Source organism: Scardinius erythrophthalmus, assembly GCF_964197995.2.
Source record: "Scardinius erythrophthalmus genome assembly, chromosome: 24".
Taxonomy (NCBI): Eukaryota; Metazoa; Chordata; class Actinopteri; order Cypriniformes; family Leuciscidae; genus Scardinius; species Scardinius erythrophthalmus.
Genome location: NC_138244.1, coordinates 7,217,941 through 7,236,269, shown reverse-complemented (window position 1 = coordinate 7,236,269; position 18,329 = coordinate 7,217,941). Strand labels below are relative to the sequence as shown.

At 36.8% G+C, this 18,329-nt stretch overlaps 1 protein-coding gene and 1 long non-coding RNA gene across 3 annotated transcripts; one reads left to right on the top strand and one right to left on the bottom strand.

Moving 5' to 3' along the window:
* Window positions 1-1,852, top strand: nuak1b (NUAK family, SNF1-like kinase, 1b). Its single transcript, XM_081356508.1, has 2 exons — window positions 1-159; window positions 282-1,852. The coding sequence occupies exons 1-2, from the start codon at window positions 78-80 to the stop codon at window positions 1,319-1,321; spliced, it is 1,122 nt and encodes a 373-aa protein (XP_081212634.1). The 5' UTR covers window positions 1-77; the 3' UTR covers window positions 1,322-1,852.
* Window positions 1,853-12,521: 10,669 nt separating this feature from the next.
* Window positions 12,522-17,992, bottom strand: LOC308685053. 2 transcript variants are annotated; one of them, XR_014029419.1, is made up of 7 exons: window positions 17,869-17,992; window positions 16,840-17,156; window positions 16,484-16,721; window positions 16,357-16,382; window positions 16,170-16,186; window positions 16,046-16,085; window positions 12,522-13,511 (listed from the first exon to the last, which is right to left on the bottom strand). It is a non-coding gene; the product is annotated as an uncharacterized lncRNA (long non-coding RNA). The 2 variants fall into 2 exon arrangements; XR_014029420.1 differs by having other exon boundaries at window positions 16,840-17,153; window positions 17,869-17,981.
* Window positions 17,993-18,329: the final 337 nt, after the last annotated feature.

Genomic DNA, 18,329 nt, shown 5'->3' with positions numbered 1-18,329 from the left:
ACATCAATGCCATCCATTATTTCTAGGTGGACAGCTGGGCTCTGGGGGTGTTGCTGTATACGCTGGTCTATGGTAGTATGCCGTTTGATGGAGGGGACCACAAAAATCTTATTCGGCAAATCAGCAATGGAGAGTATCGAGAACCATCCCAGTCATCAGGTACTGGAACTATTGAATTCTTTAGACAATGTTTAAAAGGAGTTTTGTATAGAGAAATGTATATTCGAGTAAACTTGTCTCTGATTATGCTAAACAAGAAGCTGGTTTGGTCTTTTGTTTAGATGCTCGTGGCCTGATCCGCTGGATGCTGATGGTCAACCCTGAGCGGCGGGCCACGGTGGAAGACATCGCCAATCACTGGTGGGTAAACTGGGGATGGAAGACCAGTGTGTGTGACTGTGAATCACAAAGGGATGCTGGCTCGCCCATGCTGGCTCGTCTCATTGACTGGCAGAATCGGACTGAGCCACGACCCACTAAAGCCATCCGGTCCGAACCATTCCTGCTTGTCCGTCAACGGCCCAAAAAGTCCAAGAAAGAGAATGATGTTGGAGTGTCCCACTGTAATGGAGAGGACAGCCTGGGCCTCAAGAGACCAAAGGGCATCCTGAAGACAAGAACCTCTGAAGAGCAACATTCTCCAAGTCTGGAGGAGATAGAGTCCGGTGCGGGAACCCCAGAGAAGGAATCTGGGCCTGAGGGTGAAGAGGACGAAGAGGAGCAGAGACTAACAGGCGACTCTCCTACCAAGACGATTTCCATCTTTCCTAAGAAGGGAATCCTAAAGAACAACCAACAACGGGAATCAGGGTACTATTCTTCCCCAGAGCGCAGTGAGTCCTCTGACCTGCTAGGTGGCAACATTACACCTCTCGCCGCCAGCTCACCACCAAAGCGAGCGGTTGGTAGAAAAGGCATCTTGAAACGCAACGGGAAGTATTCTGCGTATAGCGGTGTTCCTCCTATGAGTGTCCTTGGGGAACCAGCACCTGGCGATTCAGGTTTATCCCGCAGTCAGAGTCGCCCATCCAGTATTGTAAGGGAGGATAGCGACACCATCACCAACAGTTCCTTCAGCGGTGCTGACTGGCCCCCACCCAGAACCCGTCCCAACATCAGAGGCTGCGTGTCTGCAGAAAACCTTCTTCAGCTGGCCAACTTTAAAGGTCTCCAGGCAGCTCCTCCCCTACATAGTGGTAAATTCAGTCGAGGAACACAGGGCTCTCCAGGGGATAACAGCAGCTTCTCTCTGTTAGGAGATCTTGATGATATGACTCAGGTGTACCAACAAGCCCTGGACATCAGCAACAACTTGTCATAGAGATAGGGGCCTAGAAAGAATGGAGGAGGAGCAAGTGGAAGGCGTTTGTTTGGCATGTTGTTGACGACCAGTGCAAAACTGGGATTCTATGAATGTGAGTCCTTTTTCAATGGGATGATATTGGAGGTTGTGAACAACCAAACCTTAAACCTAACTCCCAACCCTTAACCCTAATCATACCCTATCTTTCCTTACCTTAACCATACCCTATTTTATACATATTCAAAATTTGTATCAAATACAACTTGGGGAACTACAGCCTTGGGGGATTTAAGGTTTTGAAGTAAGTAAAAGTTAAGTTGGTACTCCGTGACATTATCCCCCTACAGGCAAGGAATGAAATTAAATGTTTACATATTAAGTAAAAGGTGAGTTAGCATCATAATAAGGCATCATGTAACAGAAGCCTTGATGAAACAAAAATAAGAGCCAACCGGAGTTTATCAAGCACCTTAAAACTCTCACAGAGCACATGTCGTTTGTGGTCTTTACTTCCAAAAAAAAAAAAAGAAACCAGGGTCTTGCTCCAAATGAACTGTTGTTGTTGTGTATTATTTATTAATATTTTTGGTAGATTTAGTGATATAAAACTGGTGTGGTCTAGCAGTACTGGAAGAATAAGAAAACTCAAATCTCTCCTTGTCCTTGATTGGAACTGACATATATAATTATTTTTTCTTTCTTGGTTATTGCGATATGTCATTTAAACTGCATATGTAACGATCAAAATCATATTGATCCTATGAGTAGAATCATATCTATGGACTTATAGAAGTGCCTTTTTGTTTTTTTGTTTTTTTGTTTTTATTCAAATTAAATTATGTATGTCATTTCCTTAAAGTGGAGAGAAATGCCAGAGGAAGCTGTCATCAGAACAGCGTTTTATTAATTTTTATTATTTTATTTTATTTTTGAGTTTGTATTGAATGCTTAGAAGAGGCCCAGGACCTCTGAACACAAAGCCTACCCTACAAAACTACCTGACTGCAAGGTTAAATTTGCCCCACTACTAACGAGACTGGTGCTTTACAGTCCATTATTCAAGAAGAGGAAGAAGAAGAATAGTCAGTCTGTGATCACCTTGAAAAGGAGTTTTATTTCCAGAACCTGTTGGGTTTCTGATTGAGTCCTGACAGGAACATGTGTGCATGTAGCACGTGTTTCTCTGGAATGATACTCTTGTGGTTTCTTGATTGGGTTAGGTGACTGTTTGGGGTTTCTGGACAACTTCACCATAACAAGGTTTAATACAAGGTAGAATTGTCAGACACAAGCTCAGCTCTAAAGAATGTTTCAGGAGAAGACACGCTTGTTTGACTATTTTCAAAGGTTTTTGACTGTAGGAACATTGTCTCTCCCAGTGTTTATCTGTTGATGCTTAGGGATCATAATTGCTCAGCTCTAAGAATAACGGATTATTGGTTCTCTGTTGAACTTTGATGCCCAAATCACTCCTGTTAGGGCTACAAAAAACAAGGAGAACGATTAGTTTCAAAGCTGTGATGAGGCAGCAAATTCCAAAGGCTCTTTAGAGGCATGTTTGGACTAGAGAGCTTCCCTGTGTCGTAGGTTTAATGGGACAGAAGCTTTATTGTTTCAGAATCTTTAGTCCTTTGTTTGTTGTCTACCTGCAGAATATAAGACGAATGAAAGTGCAATTTAATTTTTAGGCTGTTGTCTAAATGTTTTTTAGAAGGTAAGTGTGAAGTAGTTGTAGAGAAAGAGGTATTTTACAAGGTGTGTTCATGAAAGCTTTTATGGATGGAGGACACTTTTCCAGTAAGAGGGATACATAGAATTATTCACTGGAAAGTACGACGTAGCTTTGTATTTTGCTGCATGTGAAGAAAGACTAGTGCAAGTGTAGAAATAGTGAGATGAAGTAAGTAGATGAAAGGATAAGGGAAGTATTTTGTACCAAAGAAGGTGTTTATGGGTAGAAATGTCAGACATTACTAGAGTAAAGAGATGCTATCAGCATGAATGGAAAAATATATTTTGCACCTAAAGTTTCAACTGAAAAAGATAATGGGAGGCATTTTGTTCAAAGGAGGTTCTGGGTAAATATTATAGACACACCTAATGTGTATCTTATCGTACTGCATTTCTGTATTGCATTGTATTGTCAACTGGATTCAGTGATCAAATTATACTATGTTAGTATTTTTATGTTATTGCGCTTCTGTTTTTGATTCTCCAAAATATTGTTATTATTGATTTACCTTACAGAAGGACGTTGTGCGTATAATCAACGATCTCTCCTGGTCTCTACAGGTTTTCAGTGCAAACATGCAGTGCTAATGCTAATGTAAAGCATTTGCATGAACAGACGATCGATCACAACTACTGCAGTTTTATCAGGGTCATTTGATGTGTTAGAAATCTCAAAAGCCGCCTCGCTGATCTGACCCAATATTTGGTGTCAAGATATTCACTATCAACCTTATTTGTCTTAATACTTTAGGACAAAGTTGAGCATACACTCAAATGTGCCATTGCTAACCATAGTGCCATCATAACTGAGATTATAAGAGAGGCGGCCATTGCAAATCAAATGCAAACATGCTTTCAGCCAAACTGGAAATACCTGGTGCATTTTAGTCAAAAGTCAGCATAGAGGAAAACTTGACTGGATATTAGTATTATGTTATTTATGCATTATTTTATTATGGTTAATTACTTTTGTTGGTCAATGCCATAATCTTTTTTGGGGGTTTGGTATCAGTTTGAAAAACCTGGACTGCCAAGGTATTTTTCGTTCAGTGCCTTTGCTATCTTTTATGATTTTTGTTTAATTTTTTGATAATAAAATTATTACAATTGCATTTTTATACTATATTTATTGGTGGTGAAGCCATTTAATTTCATTTAAAAGCACTCATACAAAGTGTGCATGTGTGAGTGTGTGTTTAGACGCAAACAAACACTGAAAGACAACTGGAAGAGCAAAATAACAGAAAGATGGTGCATTGTGGTTGTGTTGTAAAGCTTTGGTTGTGTATTCAGCTGCTTTGGTTGTTGTTTGGTGGAGATATCTCACTAACCAGCAGTGTTTTGTACTACAGAATCAAATCTGTGTAAAAACCAACTCAATAAACGGATCATTTCAAAGGAGCTGATATCTGTGTCTACTTTATTTGAGTGCATTAATGGTTTATTCTTGCATGCATAAGTCAAGGAATATTCTGCATTTAATATTTAGTAGACCAATGAACCATGTGGATCACTGATTTGGATACCCTTTTGTGTTAAACAGGTTTATAACAATATGAGTGTGAGTAAATTATGACAGAAAGTCTCATTTTTGGGTGAACTACTAAGCAGGTCAAAGATTTTACACAAGACCAGAGTATGGAAAAGTGCACATGAACAAGAGAGACAAGATCTGAAGAGAGAAATATATAAAGGAGAGGCAGCTGTCTTTGCCAGCTTTAATTTGATCCAGAGCTGCTCTCCAAAACCCAAGGAAACAGAACAAGAGACCATATCAGCCGCGTGCCAGAGAGAAAACGAAATTTAGCAGTCCTTCTGCACAAACCAGACAGATCTAAATACAGTTGTCCTTGATTTTCTGGGTTAAAAGACAATGGATGTGTCTCAATCGCCTGTCTTGTTCAGTAATAAACTTCCTAGAGAGTCCCATTGTGAAAATGGCAGAAAAACACCCAGAATGCACCTTAAAAACCAATAGGCATCAGCTACTCACTACATTTACTTGCCAGAGATGTCATTAGGTCTTCTTAAATCTTAAAAAAGTGGAGATGTAGCAAGACAAAAGCACTATTCTGAAGAGATCCGTTTTCTAAACTACAATTATTAGCATTTAGTACCCACAATGTAGCCAAAACCTGACCTACGGGACAGATGAACAGCAGGTGGGCTGGGTGGCCTGATTTCACTCTGAACTTGTTCTTTGATTCTGCAATACTGATCCAGGAACTGTGAGAGATTACAGCTGATTATCTGTGATAAATGGAACACACACACAGAAAGGCGAGTCATCGCACACGCGCTAATCAATTCAAGATACGCATAAGCTCATAGACGAAGAACTGATCGCACTCGCACATATTCATACTTACTGTATAGTCCACAACAGAAGAACAGTCACACATCTGCTTTCTTCTTTTCTCTCCCCCTCCCAACGGCTCAACCTCTCATTCGCTTTCTCTCTCTGTAGTGGTTTGAGAAAGTTCCAGACATTCCTGAAAGGATTCCGCTCGGCAGCAGCCAGCAGGACAACGGCTAAAAATAGAGACGAGGACGATTTGATGAAAGAAGTCTTACAAAAAAATACTCTGGCGGTACCATGGTCGGAAATTAGTATCATATCCATAATAGAGCCATAAAGAGATCACAACAAAGTTCTAAGTAAAAAACTAAGTTACTTTTCTTTACAAAAAAGATACCATGGTAATACCACAACAATATTCCAAATAGGCTATACATTTTTTGGCACTAGCCTATACCCTTACAAAAAGTACTGTGGCTTTAACATGGTGTCAGATAGCTAGGCTACTATGGTAGGCTACATTGAAATATACCATGGTAATGAAAATAATAGACTACTATAGTATTTACATTATTTTGATACTTTTTAATATACTGAATGATTACCATATATAAGATGGTATACACTGCACTCTAAGGTAGTTTACCAATAGTTTACCATGGTAGCTAGCCTACATGTACAGAAAAAATACCTTTACAAAAAGTACTGTGGCGGTACTGTGGTACAGTGTTAGAATCAGATGGTTATACTATGGTACTTTGAAATATAGGCTACCATGGTAGGCTACTAAAATAATACCACTTACTATGGTATTTACATGGTATTCTGGTACTTCAAAGAATACCATGGTGCATGTCCAAAAACCACAGTAGAACCATACTTTTTGTGAGTATAATGCTGAATGATTACCAGATTTATATAGGCTACCATTGTATTTACACAGTACTTCATGCCGGTAATTCAACATGGAATTGCCATACTGTAGTAGGTCAGATGGTAATACAAAGGTACTATGGTACTTCTAAAAATACCATGGTAGCCTACATGTCCAATAACATGGTGGAACCATGGTGTCATTATGATGCTGAATGATTATATACACTTTTATATATGTATTTACATGGTACTCCAAGGTAATTCAGTGAATACCATGGTATTGCCAGATTAAATGTCCAAAAAACATGGTATATGTTACCATGCCAAAAAACTATACCCCACTGTATCAGTACAATGGTATCAGATGTAACATTATGGTACTTTAAAATATACCGTGGTATTGAAAATAATGCCATGTGCTATTACATGGTACTTCTAAGAATACCATGGTAATACCATGGTACAGATCCAAAAACTATGGTAGCATGGTACTTTTTGATATAATCATGAATGATTATTTAGTACCATGGTGTACATATAAATCATGTACCATGGTTTTTATTGTATTCCGTGGTTCCTCCAAGAATGCATGACAAAAATATCATGACAGTATAATGATATTTTTTGTTTTAAATTATCTTGATATTACCATCTGATACAATCAATGAACAATGGTACTTCCACAGTATGTTAGCGCTGTAAATGCTCAGTGAGGAGTATCACACCACCAAAATATTCACAGGAAGACATCTCTATCTCAGGATAAACTCCTGTCCATCAACTCAAGAGCTCTTTCCTCTGAAACTATTTTCGCACCCATCGAGTGTTGAGTTCAAAACTTCTGTGGAAGTCAGGGCAGATCTTCTGTGGATGTTGGGAAGCCTTCATTTCCTCCATCCAACCACTTGTGCTCCATCTTTTGATATCCATCTTAAAGCTGCGGGAAACACTCACTGATGCATAAAGAGCTTCATGTCTCCCATTGGTGGAGGAAGAAAGAGTTTTTGGAACATCTGCCCTCTTTTCAAGAAGGAATGGAAACAGTTTTAAAGCAAACACTTGGGGTTGCAGCTGTGTTTTATTTGAGTCACTGATTCAGTGCAAAGACAGATAGGCAGTAAAAATGGCCATGCAGTTCAACAAACTGATTCACAGTGACAGATGTGTTTACAAAACTGTGAATCAGTTCACTTGAGTTCAAAATCATTACATTTAGCATAGTGTTTACACTACGAATGCAATGTGATTCTGTGTGGTTGGTTTAAATGATTAGATCAAAATGCATCACCAAAAGAGTATTTTTACACCTTTTTAGTGCTGTTTACTTGCTTGGGATGATAATATGGGGTCATTAAAATACATTTCATAGGCCAAATAAATATATGAAGTAGATGATCTACTCTTTGTTTCTGAATGCATCGCCCAGCTACAACTCAGATTTTTTTTTTCAGGGCCATTTTCTTTGATTAAAGCTTCTTTTATCATTCTTTCCATTCCTCTCGCTTTCTCTTATTCAGCCTCCTTCAAATAAACTTTAACGTCTGAATCCGAGAGAGGAAAAGCGTTTATGCCGAGAGCAGTTTGGAAACGGTCTGTGAGTGGAATCTTTGAGATTTTATTTGTGGGAAAGCGCTAAAGAAACTGCTGATGGATTCTACATGCCGTAGATTTAAAGCCGAAGCCGAGAGCGTTTGGCATGTGAAGACTCTAGTTAACCTTCATTCAGGCGGGATTACAAGCGTGGCCTGATTTCAGCCCAGCCCATGGTAAACGGGGAAATAGAGAAAGTTAGCCATAGGAAAATAAGATGTGTGACTGATTCGTATTGTAAAAACTGTAGGATTCTGTTCTTTAAGAGCTCACTAAAGCCTCAGAACACCAAGAACCGGACTGAGGCAGATTTATGTGTCCCACACCTCTTTCTTTTCATCCCTTGTTCAGAGTGGAATCATCTCTCAATTTGCTTTTTCATTTTCTTTTAAAACGTCCATATTGTGTTGTCTCAGTGAAGTTGAGTATTCATTTAGAAATTATGTGGGAGGGACTAGATTTCATCCATCAGGATTTTGATTGGATCATGAAAAGTGGGCTATAATATTTTCCCTGCTATAATGTTAGGGCTATAATATTTTCCCCAGTCATTTTTAGAAATGGAAAAAAACATAGATTTTTGACTTTTTTCATCATTTTGAATCATACCTTTTTTTCCCAGGAAAATCAATTTAATATATTTTTGTCCAATAATATTTTATTATATAATATATTATTTAGAATTTTGAGGGGATTTTATGATAATATGCAATATTAATACAATTTGTATGAACAATTTTTTTTCATTAAAATTAATATATATATTTTAAATATTTCAGATTAAAATAGAGTGAAGGCCTTTAAAAGATCTGAATCATGTCCATGATTTTTTTTTTGGTGTTCACATAGTTAATGCGGCAAAAGTCACCAAGTGTCATACCCATTCCGATGAAGCGAAAAATGTAAAAAAAAAATTAAACCGTAAAATATTTTGGCCAGTTCTGACCGAAGAGGCCCAGAGAGTGAAAAGGGAGAATCCACAAGATATTGAAGGATTCATACATATTAAAGCACAAGATAAACCAAGCTGAATGTGGACCGAGCTGAATGGTAATGAAGAATGCTGGAGACAGCGCCCACTGGCTGTTTGGAGGTTGCATGAAAGGGTCACGCCACAAAAAAGACAGACAGAAGCAACGAGCAGTGACCGGACACAGGAGGGAATAGAAAGAGGGATGGGGTTCAAGGACACTCAGCTGAAAGCCAGTAGGGTCTACGTGGTGGTCTCGACCTGTCACAGTTAAAGGTTTATGATGCCAGATTTGGCCCTTGTGGTTCACAGCTCTTGTAAAAATCTGTGAGGTCACCTCTCTAAAAACACACACACAGTCTTTATCTCTTTTCCATGAGGTTACAAAACACACATGCATGATTGCTCTCACTCAACATATCTCTGACTATCCTGAGTGTTTGCATCTAACACACCCCCGGTTTCACAGACAAGGCTTAAACCTGGACTAAAATGCATGTTTGAGATGTTTTACCTGAAAACAACTTGCACTGACATATCTTAAATTATGTGAGTGCCATTGTTTTGTCTCAAGATGCAGTATTTGAACTAAGGAATAATCCTGGCTTAATCTAAGCCCTGTCTGCGAAACCAGGCCATATATAGTCTAACTGAGCTGGGCTCAGCAATTTTAATTATAATAGCTAACGTTCTAAGAGGATAGAAGCTGATTGTGACTCCCTGAAATACATTATTTTATGCAGAAACAGTCAATTTCAAACTCTTTTTGCAGTTTACATCATTTCAAATCTATATAAATCAAAAACTGATTTATTCAGGAAAAGAGTGGCTGCGTTTAGGAATGAATCATTGAATCATTCATTCAAGCGATTAGTTCAACAACACGGAATCATTTAGGAACGCCATGGAAATTCAGAATTATAACTGATTCTGCTTTGGCTTCATTTGAAACTATTACAATGGAGAAATGAACCAAGCAACTGGCAATAAGTGTGTTGAAAATTCTCAAAATTTATTTTATGGAATTGTTCTTTACAAGCAAGATCACTCACAATCGTTACGAATATCATGGGCTCGTTGGATTTGTGTGATTCAGCAGCCTGTTTTCCCCTAGTGTGAGCGTGTGAGAACAGCTATTTTGGGAGGGAAAGTTTAAGATACCATCTTCCTTAGCTGTCACGAAGGGAGGAAAACTCCTGATATCAAAGCTAAATTGGCCTTTCTGAAATTACCCTTCATGACGGATGGCGCTCTGGCCCCCTTTCCTCTTAAAAGGGAGGGATATATACTCTTTACTCTTCTGTAAAACAGCAGTGAAATTTTGCTGGGAAAACAAATGAAGAGATAGTCTTTTGAAAAGCAATCCCTCTCTCAGCGGTCTGACCCCCCTGTCGCTCGGGCAGGCTGATGAAAGATTCCCTCCTCCTTCCCCTCCTTCCCCTCCTTCCATCGCACGCAACTCTCGGGAAAACCTGAGAGGAGGAGAGCAGGGTCGGGAAGACAGATGGAAGGAGGGGGTGAGACAAGAGAGGACAGGAGATGCAGAACAGAGGAACTAGATAAGGGAGTGAGATGTTCTCAAGATAAATATAAACAAGCAGGTGACAAACTCAAATGTTTTTGTATGTGCGCCATATAGCGCTAACAAAGGGTAGGCTACTGCAAAATTAATGTGTGATTTCAAACAGCCCGCCATTAAATCAGATTGTCATTTTCATACAGTGATATTTTGATTGGGTTGTTGATTAAATTTTTTTAATAAATAACTAGGTTTACTGAAATGTATAAAGTAACCAAATATTAAAAACATTAGGAAAACAACAGTAAAAATTATATGATCAATAAGTTATGACAGCATACTTTACATTGCTTTTTAACTCATCAAAAATAAGTTTTAAACTTTTTTAAGTTTACAAGAGTCAACTCAATATTTTAAGTCAGTTTAATGTAATTTAAGTTGAAATGACTTAAACATCCAAGTTGATTGTACTTCATTTAAGGCAGCAACTTTTTACATATATTATTTATAATTAAAAAACTACATTTTTCTATGTTACAATGTAATTCACACAAAAAATTATATATATATATATATATATATATATATATACATATATATATATATATATATATATATACATATATATATATATATATATATACATATATATATATATATATATATATATATATATATATATATATATATATATATATATATATATATATATATATATATATATATATATATATATATATTCAGAGGAAAAACACATTCATTGGCCGGTAAGAAATATTTATGACTAGCAAATTTTTTCAATTGATTGAAAAGTTGATTTCTATCCAGCTGGAGCTTCCTGGAGGTTCAAACGCTGTTTCTCCACAGACGGTCTGAATGAAGGCGTGGATCTCGGCCAGCTCTGGTTCTCAGTTGATTTATGCTGGTCTCTATCAAAACATGAGTGCTGAGAGCTTTTGGGCTTGTCTTCGCGAGCACCTGCAGGCTGCTTTCTGCCTCTTTAAGTCTTTGAGAAGTTAAATGTTTAAGCATTTTGGTCATGAGAACATCAAAGCTGGTAATGAAGGGCTTCTCGCTCTTCAAACAGCCATCAGTCGCACGGTAATCATAATCCTGCGAGTGTGCTGAGCGGCAGAGATTAACACACTGCCTCACATTCCTTACAGCTGACTTCACCCTCTCAGACTTTACCTTACAAAACACAAACTCACAGCTCTGTATCTCTCTCTCAGTGTTCTGATCTCAACCTGATAAGTCAAATTAGCAGCAGAGATGTCAGTTCTGGTCCAGAACTTAGTGAGCATCTTAACTAGACAGCAATTTAGGCAGCATAGGCACACACCAAAATGTATCAATGTGCACTGATCTGCCTTATAATATACTTTACCTTGTTTTTGCAAAAATCGAAATTAATATATTAATTCTCAAGAGAATGAAATGAAATGAAATGCATATTTAAAGGGTTAGTTCACCCAAAAATGAAAATTCTGTCAGTAATTACTCACCCTCATGTTGTTCCAACCCCGTAAGTCCTTCGTTCATCTGCGGAACACAAATTAAGATATTTTTGATTAAATCTGAGAGCTTGATCACACTCGAGAATACTTTTTGTGCAAAAAAATAAATAAAAAATAACGACTTTATTCCACTATTCATTTCCTTCTCTCTGGACCTCGAGTGAGTTCACGTAGTGTTTTAGTACAGCGCTTCTGTGTTGTACATCACGCGCATCACACACATGACCAGCGTCGGCCAATAGTGAGCCTACGTGGTGACGTGTAACACAGACGCGCTGCGCTAAAACACTACGTGAACTCACTCGAGGTCCAGAGAGAAGGAAATGAATGAAGGACTTACGGGGGTTGGAACAACATGAGGGTGAGTAATTACTGACAGAATTTTCATTTTTGGGTGAACTAACCCTTTAAAAAAGTAAATAAGAAATAGTAAAAGTTCACACAAATAAATAATGTCCTGTCACATTTGGTGAGGAACTTACAGAAAAATAGACCAAATAACAGATTAAGTTCTGTACATTTTAATGTAAATTTTTAGACTTATAATATTGATTTAAAATTGTTCCCTCTGTTAATGCCTTATTGATTGATAAATATGAAATCTGATTTTTAATGGTTGCCTATACTATATGTCAATTTGTACAGATATAAAATTCACATTCAATTCAAATGAAACATTGAGTAGGAGTGTGGTGGCAAGCATTCATGACAAAATTGCTTTCCATGTTGATTTTTATTGAATACATTTGTATAAGAAGCAAGCAAGAGACTGGAAATGCTAAAAGTTTAACATGTCACATGATAATTTGTCAAAATCAGAACACTTAAGTTTATTCACACCGAGAACAATAACTATAATGATAACTATTTTAGCATCCACACCAACAGACGATAAAGTTCTGTTTATTATAAGCGCGTGCTGCGGTTATGTTGTCAGCCATTTTAAGTGCTCTTTAAAGTCGGGTAGATTAATTGACTGTCAATGTTTTTATTGTTCGTCAGCTGGAAAATGTTCTAAAAGTGATTCCGTTGATATTGTTCCTCTGTGTCGTTAAATGTTAAATAGCTGCGGTGTGGACTCATCCTTGGTGTGAAGAGGCATTTAAACTGCTTACAACAATCCCGGTAGCAAGTAATCATGTTTAAAATAATTCATATTAATATATCTTGCTATTGCTTTCCTCTCATTCCGTTAAGCTTGTAAAATTCTGCCTTTCTCTGCCTATTTCTCTTCACTGTATAGTCCTTTGCTCACTCACTCACTTACACATTGTTTTTTGCTCTATAGTAAGGTAGAAACAGAGAGTTTGCATGGCCTTTTGTCAGACCCTTAATCTGATGTATACAAATGAACTCAGGAGGCTGCTAGAGTTGCAAGGGAACTCGAAGCTGCTAAAGCTGAAACTGAAACGCTACAATTGAGGCTCAGCTAGGTCTTGCCATGATCAGCTCTCCCCAGGTAAGGTTTGTAGAAAATTGTAATCAATATTTATTCATCAAATCCTCTGACCTGAATCTTTTGGTGAATGAACTTAACTGTCTTTATGTATATCATGTTTAAACAGCAATAGTATTTAAACATGGGTTCAATAGACATTTTTATGTTTTACAGCTGAAATGCAAGACCAAAAACAAAAAAAGAAAATCAGTCACAGGAAGCCCGGCAAACCAGTCCTGGTGGGGATTGAACATGACCATCTTGTGCCCTAACAGAAAAGACAGAAAGATGAAAATGTGCACATTTCCATTGGTATTCAAGTCGGCAGTTATCATTTTTCACATCTTTTGATAGCTGCTAGAATGAAAAAAAAAATAGTTGTGCCATCATCTTTGGAATTTGGGCAGGAAATTACTGAATATGGTGAGTACTGACACCTGCACCATATTCACCAAAACCTTTTTTCTGGAGTACTTATTGACTTATTGTTTTGTCTGATTGTTTGAAGGCATGATGAAGCCAGCTGATGAAGAAATAGGGATGTTGTAAATGTACTAAAGAGTTTACAATACATTACTGATTTGTTATGACTGCTTGTATTATGTTCTCATTTTCTAAAGTCTACATCAAGAGGTAGAGGAGCTGGTAGCTGGCTCTGAAAACACTCGATGCTCAGATCAGTCTTCACACAGAGAGAAGCGGGTCTGAGGCCAGAGATGGTGAAGTCTTTTTTACAGGGGAGGATGTGGCCACCAAATGCAGCACTTCAGCCTGAAACCACTGCTTATCCGCTGTGAAGACTGCATTTCCAAACAGCTCTACTGTGACAGCTCAGATGTGATGGCCCATGAAAGTACACATCACAACCGTGAGATAGTTGAAGAAGGATTCTTTTGGCCCATAACTTCAACAACCTCCAACAGGAATCAATGGTAAGTCTACACTGTAAAAAATGATCGTAATTTTAACGGTAAAAGACTGTAAAAATGCTACAGTGAAAAACTGTTAATTGGTTAACAGAAAGTTTCCGTACTATATACGGTAAATAACTGTGATAGATCTAAACGGTACATTTAATGTAATTTTACTGTAACATACCGTTAAATTTACAGTTTTTGAAAGTGAAAAAACAACTCATTGTATAATTTACAGTGAAAAAACGTAAATTGACATTCCCACAATTCCCTGTGACACTTCACATTTGATGTATTTTTGTTGAAATGACTATGTTTGTTTCTTCATAGTTTTCTTCGTTTTTTCTAATCAGTTATGTACATTAGGGGTTTATGTTACATTTAATGTTGTTAAATTAATGTTTATTGCATTTTTAAAATTTCATGTGTTACCATGATGGTGTTTAATGTTTGTGTGAATGACACTGTGCAGCTTCTATATATATTAATATTAACTTTCTTGTGGAAAAACTACTTGTGTTGAGCTTAGATTGATCATGTGACTCTCATCACCGCTGTGATTGGTGGTTATCAGTGTACAAAACTGATATTAATACTTCAATAGGACGGTAAATTAACATTATATCATATTACTGAAATTTACTGTTATATTTACTGGATTATACTGTAAAATTGACATGTTGTTCAGAATAGCACGTACATTTTACAGTTTAAACCAGTAAATATAACAGAACTCCAGTGTGTTATATGCTGGTTTAAACTGTAAAATGTACATGTTATTCGGTAAAAGCAATTACTGTTTTGTTGTATATTTTACGGAATTGTTCTGGTAACCCCAGCTGCCAGTTTTTTTCCGTAAAAACGACAGGATTTTTTTTACAGTGTAGTACAACAAATATAAATAATAATATTATATATTGTTTATTGATTTACCACCTCCTAAATACATGTTTTCTTATGTTTGGACTTTATCCCTTGGTTGAGAAAGAGCTACACCGGATCAGTGGGGCTGATGAACTATTTGAGCTGCTTCAAGTTCACATCACCGGTGACCACACATGGCCCATCCACACTGATGCTGTGCTGAAGAAGCCTCATCAGTGAGGTGATGAGTTGGTAAATCAATAAACAATATATAATATTATTATTTATAATTGTTGCACTGGACTTACCATTGATTCTTGTTGGGCGTATGGGGACAAAAGAATGCTTCCTCAACTATCTAACGGTTGTGATGTTTACTTTTATGGGCCATAACATCTACTGTAGTTGTTACAGTAGAGCTGTTTGGGAAGTAGAAAATGAGAACATAATAAAAGCAGTCATAACAAATTAGAAATGTATTTGAAACTTTATGTACATGTATTGTAAAAGTACATTTACAACATGCCTATTTTGGGTATATATTCTAGACTGTCAGGCTGTGAAGTTTTTCATCACCTGTGCATTTGCGTTCACGGTATTGTGACAAAGTGATTTGATTTGGTCATGTCTTTTGTTCATCATTTGTACACACCAATCCTGATATGACCATATCTTCTTTGTAGGAGATTTGTTTGTCTCCCCCCAGTGCTAGTTGATTTTATTTAAACTTTAAATTTGAAATGAAAATATAATATAATTTTATATTTAAATATAAAATTATTAATGCTTATTTCTTCATAGAAAATTACTGCACTGAGGCAGATTTATCACTTATCACTTTTTTTGACATGGCCATAAGTCAAACAGACAGAATAACAATGATTTCTGAACTCTGAGGCTGTGATCTTTAATCAGCACTAATATACTGTTACAAATATAATTAGATTATCAAGATTTAATTTTTCGCTCATTCTAAGGTGTAAGGTTCACTTTATTTCCTTGTTGTTGTGAAACTGTTTCTCACTGAGTCAAAGCAGCTTTTTCTTCCATGGGGATTTCCTCATCTAAAAGCACATGAAATATAAATCAGTAAGATGAGTAAATCAAAAACATGGCATTAGTTAAAATAAGTAAGAAAATGATCTTACGTCTTTGCTTTGACAGACTGCAGAAAAGATCCAAAAAATATAAACATAGTTGATGAACATTTCTCAAGATTAAAAACTTAAAAGCTGTTATTTAAAAATATTAACAACTACATTTTTAAAAATATTTTATTTTTATTTTGAACATACACTTTTGGTCATGAATAAATATGAAATAGTTAATGCATACCTTTTTGGAATAGGTCCTGGTTCTAGCTGTGTGGAGGAATAACAAACAGTTATTCAATCATTTCATGCATTACCATATAATACATTTACAAATGAATATATATATTTGAATTCTGTCATTTGCCTACCCCCAGGAGTCTGAGTGCAAAATGCAGACAGTTATTTTTCAAAGGATGGTATATCTCATCATAATCCATAAAACAATCAACCAAGTCAGAAAAATTCCCAGGATAGCCACCCTCAGACGGACGACACGGTACGGCTTTTTTGCAATGAAGCTCTTCACGCTTTTCTTGTTCACTGTGCCAGACTGACTGTTTGATGAAAAACTTGTGATTCGATCACAAAATTTTGAGTTTTCAGGAGCTGTCAGAAACAACAAAGTCAACTATTAAGAAAAGGATATTTCTACACCCTGTGTTCATTTTTAATCCCAATACGGACATGACATCTTATTTCAAAGTTATTAAAAAGAAATGATTACCTGTAAACTCAATGACTTCTTTTCCACAGTAAACCCCAACGTGATAAGGTCCATTGTCACTTATTTTCCTCATAAGAAGGTCTCCAGTTATGATCTGTGATGGTTTGCCTGTGATATTTTCCTCAATCTTTTCAAAATTCTTGTGACTTCCTTCTAGTAAAAACACAAACTGATCCCAAGTAATCATTTCAGCTCTTAAAGATGGATATCTTTATGTTAAAATTTCTTGATGAGACCTGCAGTCTGTCAACTTCTTCTCTGTCCTTCTGGATCTGGTTCTCTTTCAGTTTCCTTTCTGTTTAGTTAGAGCTCACCTGCTAAAGACACATTTTCAGTGTGTTGCCTTGGATGAACAAAATGTTTTTTATTTATTAATTGGCAGGGGCTCTTTGCCCTTTATGTTCTTCTTCAAGGAACACTTTTTCCACTATATTAAAAAAGAATCAGTCTGGGTTTGGGTCACATTACAGGTGTGCTTTGAATAGTTTTAGGTGTGTCTTTGGCATGTTCTTCAACCATGTCAAATCTCTTGTTGGTTCTTTTTAGTAAGAGTTCAATCTGATCCGAAACCATTGCAGCTCTTAAAGATGGATTTCTCTTCAAGACTCACTGTCCTCCTCCGTAAAACAATCACATAGGTTATTTGTGCAAGCAGTGAATTACGACCTATAGTTACGTAAAAAAACACAAGCCATCTCTCGCAAAAGCTCACTATACTGTCTGTCTGTCTTTCTCTCTCTCTCAGCCTTTCCTTGACTATTTTTCTGAACTGTAATCCGTAATTAATTTACACGTATTATTGCTCTTTTTCTTTCTCTTCTTCATCATGCCATTTTTTTAAAACTCAAAATCAAATTTTGACCAATTCTGTCAGAAAGCTGCTAACAGGGAATTTGACCTCAGAATTGCCGATGCTGACCTTTAAAAGGTGCAAAACTATGCTGATTCCCTCATCTAAAAGAACACCAAATATAAATCAGGAAGATGAATGAATCAAAATAGTTCAAATAAGTCCGAAAAGGATCTTACCTCTTTGCTCTTGCAAGCTGCAGAAGAGATCAGAAGTTAATCAACAAGTTGATTTCTTTGTGTTAAAATGTCTTGACTACACCTGCAGAGTTTCTGTCAGCTTCTTCTCTGTCCTTCTGCATCTGTTTCCTGTTTTAGTTTTTGACTACTCATAAGTGAGGCCATGCACAGGCCACAGTTTCAGTAAGGTTCAGTGTGGTTTTTTTGCAGGGGGTTTTGGCTATTCAAATGTTCTTCAAATTTTTTTTTTTCCCGACGATACAAAAAAAACAAAAACAAACAAAAAACCTTTGTGCAATGGAAGGGTTCCATGGCCAGTAAAGATCCTTTATTTTAGCTCCGTCTTAGCCATATATTTCTTTGTTTTGAACCATCATTTTACTACCATTTCTAGTTGTTTATACTACTACATTTTACCCAACATCTCAGATTAACCTGACATCGCTAGCTTTTGTTATTAG

Excerpts from the sequence above, each read along its gene's own strand:
- nuak1b (XM_081356508.1), top strand. The coding sequence starts at position 78 with ATGCCGTTTGATGGAGGGGACCACAAAAATCTTATTCGGCAAATCAGC. Across the intron at positions 160-281 it reads AGAACCATCCCAGTCATCAG|ATGCTCGTGGCCTGATCCGC; the intron begins GTACTGGAACTA and ends TCTTTTGTTTAG.